Below are 7,611 nucleotides of genomic sequence, written 5' to 3'. Positions count from 1 at the left end.
TTCTCCATTCAGAATCCACGCTGGGCAGCAGAGCGGGGGCTGCCCGAGGGCTCAGGTTCTACCGAGCAGTCCTGCCTGCACCTCCAGGCCAGCGAGGCTCCCAAGGCCCCTCCGTGCCCCGTAGCCGCCTCTGGTAGCCTGGGTTTGGCAGAGGGGAGGGCGAGGCGTGGGGTTGTGAGGCTTGGAAGGGAACCTCCCTGCCTCGGCCTGTTCTCGAGCCTGTGTTCTATTAGAACTAACCGGGCCCAGCCAGACTGTGCTACGAGATCCCGAAGACCCAAGACTGAGCTGGTGGCGAGCAACTGTTTCCCCTCTTGATCGGCAGTTGGTTCCCCGGGCAGAGCGAAGATCCTGTGATGCGACCCTGGCAGGAGCACACGAGGAAAGGAGGCTGTTCAGGAACGGTGGGCGAGGGGACCAGACTAACACGCAGGGCCCTGAAACCGCGACAAAGGGCTCCTTCTCCCGCTCCTGCCGGCTTTGCCTGTGGTTTTGTAAGATTTTTATCTTCATTACCAAAACCCCAGCTTCATTCAGCCTAGTGGAGGGGCTGCGTCCACCCACCTCCCAGGTCTCCTGGCTGTCCGTCCCCTGCGCCTTCTGGATATGCTGAGAAGGAGCTCGGGACTCTTCCCGCAGCATCGGAGCCCTGGAAGGCAAATTCGAAAGGGCAAAAACGTTGCCGCCGAGGCCGGAGGGGCTGCGTCCCGGCTCCCGAGGGTTCGGTTTGGCTGGTAGCTGGCTGGTTGCTCCATGCCAGGAACGGGGAAAAGACTTTCCTGAATCGGATTTGCTGTGGTCCTCATCCGCCTGCCGGGGAAGGGACTGGAAGAGGGAGGTGACCATGTCCCCCAAGCTGCACCAGTTCGTCACTACCCGGAGTCCTAACTTGATCTTGAGCCCCTTTGTAAGCACCAGTCCTCTACATTTCTTCTAAGCTTCCTCTCCTATTGCAAGGAATGGCTTAGCTTTGCTATGGGCTTTTATTTTTGGCAAAACTTAAAAATATTGTGCTCATGGAAAACTTAAGAGGCTAAAACATTTTTTTGCAGGTAGTAGGGATTGTACTAGGGGTATACTGTGCCACTGAGCTACATTCCTGGCCCTTTTTTAAAATTACTTTTGTTTTGAGATGAGCTCTTGATAAGTTGCCCAGGAGGGCCTTTCCTCAGTAACCTTCCTGCCTCAGTGTTTCCATTTGTTAGAATAACTGCTTTGTTTTGAGAATCAAATTACTGCTGTGTACTGTGCAGAAGTCAAAGTGAATGAAGAAGGACTGGGGAGCAGCTCAGTGTGCAGACCCTAAGTTCATTCCCCGGTATTGCAACAAACAAAGGTACCGATGTGCAGTTAGTGCCGTCAGCCGGGGTCCTTGGCCGCCACCTGGTAAGGCCCCTGGACTAGTGTCCAGGTGCTGCTGTAACAACCAGCTGTGCACTCAGAAGCTGAAGACAGTACACAGTACGTTGGTGCTTGAGGGCCAGAGCCCATCCTGGTCTCTGGGCACCCCAGGGTACGGCAGAGTCTCATCCTGTCCCTTCCTGGGGCTGTGGGGAGCCTTCCCCTCCGTCCTGGAGGCAGCGTGCTGCAGGCATGGCCTTATTCCTGCTCCGAGCCAGCAGCAGCGGCCTGCTTCCTGAGACAGCATTTTCCACCACAGAAATCAGCCAGATCACACGCGCCCAGCGAGTGTCCTGCCACCCCGAAATATGCCATGTTGTGTATTTAGTTAAGTCGAAAAGAATTAAAAGTCCCTCTTTTTCAAACAGCTCCAGAATTCTACTTCATTCCCTCGAGTTTCCTATGGATCAGAGCAAGGCAGGAGATCTGCTGAAAATCCTGCCTGGACCTGGGTCCAGGTATTTTTTTCATAACTGGAGTAAAAGCGAAGCGCAGGATGGTACAGACCCTGAACTAGCAGCTCTGTGTCTCACTGGCGGTGCCTCCTGGAGCCACGAGTGTGCGAGTCTTTTCCTCTCGGAGTCACCTTCTCACTGAACCCTCTGTTCATGCGGGATGAGGGGTGTGGGGGGCAGAACAAAGTCTCCCTGTGGAGACGTCTGGGCCCTGATCCCAGGAACCTGGATACACGCTGCTTCATGTGACAACAGTGACTTTACAGGTGGTGCTAAACATGGAAAGGGCACGGATTATTCGTGGGGCCGCAACACAGTCACCAGGGGCCCTGAACACGGAAGAGGGCAGGAGAAGGGTCTGAGTGAAGAGGTGGGAGCGCTCAGCCCGCCGCTGCTGGCTTGGAGCAGGAATAAGGCCATGCCTGCCTCACCTGTCAGCTGCGCGCGGAAACAGCTCCTGCATCTCCCACTTCTGGGGGTTGTCCTGTTGTCTCCCGTGACTCCAAAAGGGTTAGAAAAAGGAAAAATCTTTTTTTGTTTTCCTTCAGTAGTGGGGATTGACCCTAGGGCCTTCACACTGAGTTACAAAACGGTCTTTTTTTCAAGATACTTTTCATTTTGAGACAGGGTATCACTAAGCTGCTAAACTGCTGGGGCTGGCCTTGAGCTTGTCATTCTCCTGCCTCAGCCTCCCAGGGTGCTGGGATCCCAGGTGTGTGCCACCCTGTCTGGCTAAATATTTCTTTCTTATTAAATACCTCCAGGCACAGGGGTAAAACCAAGGGTAAATTTTCATCTTTAGAAAGAAAGCTATTTAGATCCATAATTGCTGTTCCAGATAAGGATTTTTCTCCCTTAAGTGGCTCAGCCTGAGAGTTTATTTCAGACTCACCTTTTCTCCTACTCACTGAGTAAACTTTTCCCAGCGTAGCAGCAGCTGTGTCCTCTTGTTCAGAAAGAAGGAGCCCTGGGCAATGCTTCCGGAGGACCCTGTTTCCCACAGGGTGCCCTGTGTGGGATGCACACGGCATGTGCGTATTGGTCCAGGAGGAGAAATGACTCCGCAGGGAGGGTAACAATGCGTCTCTTTCTCGTGGGTCCCCTGACCTGTGGACTTGTCTGTAGTGGGCAGGAGAGAGGGTGAGCATGTAGGTCTGGAAGGAACAGGAAAAACTAGGAAGGAACAGATGAAAACGAACATCTGTCATATTACTGCAGTGTGCCAGGCACCGCGGTGTAGAGAGATATGTGAGGTATGGTTGGAAAATGCAGCAAAAGTCTCTGTCACAAAAGTACTACAGCGAAAGACACGTCACCACAATCCTCCTGAAACCCTCACGCTTTCTCAGCACTCACTGAACCCGTCATTCCTGCCACCTTCGGAAGCAGATCCGGAAATCCTCCGGACATTCACTCCTTATAAGTGCCTTGAGGTGGAAAATCTGGCTTATTTACCTTTGTAGCTGTGGAACTTCCTACAGGCAGATCTTCAAAAAATCTTTCCATGGTGAATGAGTGTGTGGCAGAGAGGTGACGGGGACAATAGGACAAATGGGAGCAGACCCGTGGCAGCCCGAGTTGTCACCCCGCTCTGTCCTCATCTAGCCCGGTCCAGCATCAGGTGGAAGGGTGCAGGGCTTCTCCCGGGCATTTTCACTCTAGAGGTGTAGAGGGGAGTGGAAGGAGCTTTCAGAAGAGTTCCAGGGTGCCTTGCCCCTAATTCTGCCTGGACCTGCAGGGGAGGCGCCGGGGTATGGGCCTGAGCAGGGCCGCACACACTGGTCACCTCAGCCAAGGTCGCCAGGAGGGCTGGGTCCCAGGAAACTTGGACCTGAGCCTTGAGCAGTGGGACTGCGGTGTGAAATGACAGGGGAGGGATCTGGGCAAACTCCACACCTCTGAGCTCTCACCAGGGGACTCTGAGGTCTTGGTGTTTCAGCAGCTGAGAAGAGGGCAATCGCAGGGAGGTAGCTGGCAGTGGTGACTAGGTTAGGTGTGCGATCCTGCCTGCCCCCGGAAGCCCAGCCTTCTCTGGGAATAAGAATCGTCCTGTTTCTGGTTGTGCCCTGATCACTGCTTGTCTTTTCCACTCCCCGCACCCCTATTTGCAGGTGTGTGCAAGAGCAGGCCCTTGGACCTGGTCTTCATCATCGACAGCTCTCGTAGCGTTCGGCCCCTGGAATTCAGCAAAGTGAAAACCTTCGTCTCCCGGATCATCGACACTCTGGACATTGGGCCGGCTGCCACGCGGGTGGCGGTGGTGAATTACGCTAGCACGGTGAAGATCGAGTTCCAACTCGGGACCTATGCAGACAAGCAGGCCCTGAGGAAGGCCGTGGCCCGCATCTCACCCTTGTCGACGGGCACCATGTCGGGGCTGGCCATCCAGACAGCCATGGATGAAGCCTTCACCCTGGAGGCCGGGGCCCGGGGCCCTGCCTCCAACATCCCAAAGGTGGCCATCATCGTGACAGACGGGAGGCCCCAGGACCAGGCGAGCGAGGTGGCGGCCCGGGCCCGGGCCTCGGGCATTGAGCTCTATGCCGTGGGCGTGGACCGGGCAGACGTGGAGTCCCTGAAGACGATGGCCAGTGAGCCCCTGGCCGAGCACGTGTTCTACGTGGAAACCTACGGTGTCATTGAGAAGCTTTCCTCCAGGTTCCAGGAGACCTTCTGTGGTAAGTGGTCAGTCTGCTTCCAACTAGGAGAGATGTATTCCAGACATCGTGTACCCAAAGAAAAAGAGATCTGTTCACTTTTTGGTGGAAGTCTTGTGAAAAACTTAAATACATGCCATGCTCTTTTGGCATTTTTGTTTTTACCAACTTAAATACACAGTGGTGTCTGACAAATATAGAGCTGTATTGTATATAACTTAGTTTGCTCGTAAAATCTTCATGTTTGCATTTAAAACATGAAGGTCTGGAAATACCCAGGATAAATAACTGCTGTTCCCTGATGGGGTGGGGAAAACCCCAAAACAAAACAAACAAGAAATCGACTCAAGACACCTCTCTCTTGTTCCCTCTCCCAAGTACTACATTTTTCTCCCAGGTGTTTTGTTTAGCTTTCACCATCTCCAGATTTCATGGGATGCTTCTTGTTTTCCTGCAGAAGACAGGTAGCATTGTGAGGACCAATGTGAGGACCAGTGGGAGGACCAGCAGATTGTATCCCAGTGTTACTGTCAGTGGGCCTTTGGTGAACACTTGTTACAGATGTTGCTTTTTCTGACCATTCTTTGTGGAGTAATAGGATTAGGCACCAGGAAGATTCGTGGGCTCATTTAGCAGACACAAGAATAAGCAGATTTTTAAAAAAATCATTCTGTTGCTCCCTTTGTATGCCTTTTCTCATCAGGGTGGAGTTTGAATATGGAAATGCTGATTTCATTGCAATTTCTGCATGAATTAGCCAGGGGCATCAATATAAATCTACTCAGTGCTGGGGTTTACTTTTAGTCTCCGATCAGAATTATGATTAGAGTACTTGTGTTGTATCTTTTATCATTTTGGATCTATCTTTTGAAGCCCTCTATGGAATTATCCAAACCCTGTGTGGACAAAGTTCTTGTCCAGATGAATTTCTAAACATAGATACCTTTTGGCACATGATTTATCCCACATTTGTTTATTCAGTACATATTTTCTGATCACTGGTGACAAAGACAAAGGTAACGCTTCCTGGTCATCAAGTAACATTCTGGGGATGGGGGTGACACAAGCACGAAAGCAAATAATTACACTTGTAAATCTCTAGGAGATTAATTTATAATCAGTGTGAAACCCGGCGGTCACCAGTCTGTGGGAAATGGGAGACAAAAGCATGGCTTCCTCTCAGCCACACTTGGCCCGGATCCCTTGTCTTCCTGTCCTGGGACACTGTATCTTCACAAGTCCTCCCTGGCTGTGGTGGCATCTCCTTGGCATTCACTGGTTTCCAAAAAGAAAGTGGCCTTCTTTCTCTCAGGAAAACTCCCTGGGCTTGTGGGCAGGAGCTGCTCCGCCAGGTGCCCGGCTGAGGTGGGTGTCAGAGCTCGCACCTGGGGCCCGGTTAGAGGCCATAAGGCAGCCAGGCGTGAATGGCGATCTTTTCCATCTGGCACAAAGGACCTGCTGTTCTGGGGAAAAGGTCCTCTCTGTATGGAAAGAGCCTGAGGGGCGGTATGTCATAGCCAGGGTTGGAAGGGCTGTGAAAAGACCCTTCTTGGGATATTATTAGCCTTGTCCTCTTGCCAAAGGTAGAGGAGCCTGGGTTACCTGTCCCGGGAGTGCCTGTGGGCTTCTGAGAGATGACTAAATTCATTGATTCATCTTTCAAGACCTGTGACTGGGGGGAAAATTCCAAGGAGATAGAAATGGCTCTAGGAGCAAAAAGACGGAAGATGCCCTTTAGCTGATAAAATCTCATTTATTTTTTTTTTTTTCTCTTCTTTTCACCTGTTGGTATGTAACACGGGAGTTCGATGCCCTGGTAGATGTTAGTGCCCAGTGTTACCTCTGTACCTAGGCCCTAGGGGCTACGGGAAGATTCCTGAGGTGACTGCGGGGATTGACTCATTTACATATCCAAATGCACACCCTCCGCCCAGCGAGAATGGCTCCGGGCTCAGATGTTCCGGTGGGGACCAGGGCCCCCATCTGGCGGGGAAGCAAAAATCCTGTGGGATGTGGGGAGTAAGCTGCCTGTCTGATGGCAATGTTTGGTTTCAGCGTCAAACTCAAAATTCCCTCTCTTTTTTGAGGAAGTCTAACAAGATCTGTAATTTTGAGTCAATAAGTTTTTAGTTTCAGCGGTACAGTGATATCTCGGTTGTCGAACTCAGTTCATTCCAAATTCGTGTTCAGACACCGAAAAGTTCAAGAACTGAATGTAATTTTCCCAGGAGAAATAACGGAAAGCCAGATCATTGGTTCTGAGGCCCCAAAATTACACTTATAAATTCATTTTTCCAGGAGTTTAACAACTTTTGCAGTGATTTATTTCTTCAATTCTATCATGTTTCTCACACTTTTCCTCTTAGCTTTACTGCTAATGTCACTAACTTTGGAGCCATGGTTGAGATATTTTCTGCAAATGAAGCACACACACACACACACACTCTCACACACACAACAACAACAACAACAAAACAAAGAGGGCAGAGTGTTTTCGGGCACCGACCCAGCACTTGGACGGCAGCAGCGTCGCCCCTTCCTGCCTCGGTGGGCCGGACGTGTGGTTCACTCTCGGCTCTTACAGTCTTGTTCAGCTCCACTGTCCCGCAGAGTTACGAACACCCAGCAGATTTTTCGAACTTGGCTGTTCGAGTAGCGGAAGCTGGAGCTTAGAGCCGTCGCACAACCGAGGTGCGGCTGTATTTCTAGTGAGCACAGGCGTTAGACCGTAGGCAGTGTTTACAGCGAAGGAAGGACGGGGTCGGACGGGCGCCTGCGACAGTGCCTCGGGCAGCACTGTGACTGCGGCTTCCTCGCGCAGCTCTGGACGCGTGCGCGCTGGGGACACACCGCTGCCAGCACGTGTGTGTCAGCGACGGGGACGGCCGGCACCACTGCGAGTGCAGCCAGGGCTACACCCTGAACGCGGATCGGAGGACGTGCTCAGGTGAGGCTGCCCTTGGTCCATCCCCGACGCCCCGGGAGAGGCAGGCAGGGAGCAAGGTCAGGCAACGCAGAGCCTCAGCCAGGCGTCACTACTGCCTCACAAGCGCAAGGTCCGGGTCTGACCGCCCCCACACCAAAAAAAAAAAAAAAAA

The 7,611-nt window shown here is 52.1% G+C and overlaps 1 protein-coding gene across 1 annotated transcript in view; it reads left to right on the top strand.

Moving 5' to 3' along the window:
• The window catches only part of Matn3 (matrilin 3), a 24,658-nt gene that overhangs the window by 2,994 nt on the left and 14,053 nt on the right, over window positions 1-7,611 (top strand). The window contains exons 4-5 of the mRNA XM_033762842.1: window positions 3,968-4,534; window positions 7,335-7,460. Coding sequence (XP_033618733.1) covers window positions 3,968-4,534; window positions 7,335-7,460 — 693 coding nt within the window. The remainder of the gene's footprint in view (window positions 1-3,967; window positions 4,535-7,334; window positions 7,461-7,611) is intronic.

This window comes from Fukomys damarensis, unplaced genomic scaffold (genome assembly GCF_012274545.1).
Source record: "Fukomys damarensis isolate Sample0158 unplaced genomic scaffold, DMR_v1.0_HiC HiC_scaffold_2, whole genome shotgun sequence".
In the NCBI taxonomy this organism is placed as follows: Eukaryota; Metazoa; Chordata; class Mammalia; order Rodentia; family Bathyergidae; genus Fukomys; species Fukomys damarensis.
This window is presented reverse-complemented; position numbering and strand designations above follow the sequence as displayed.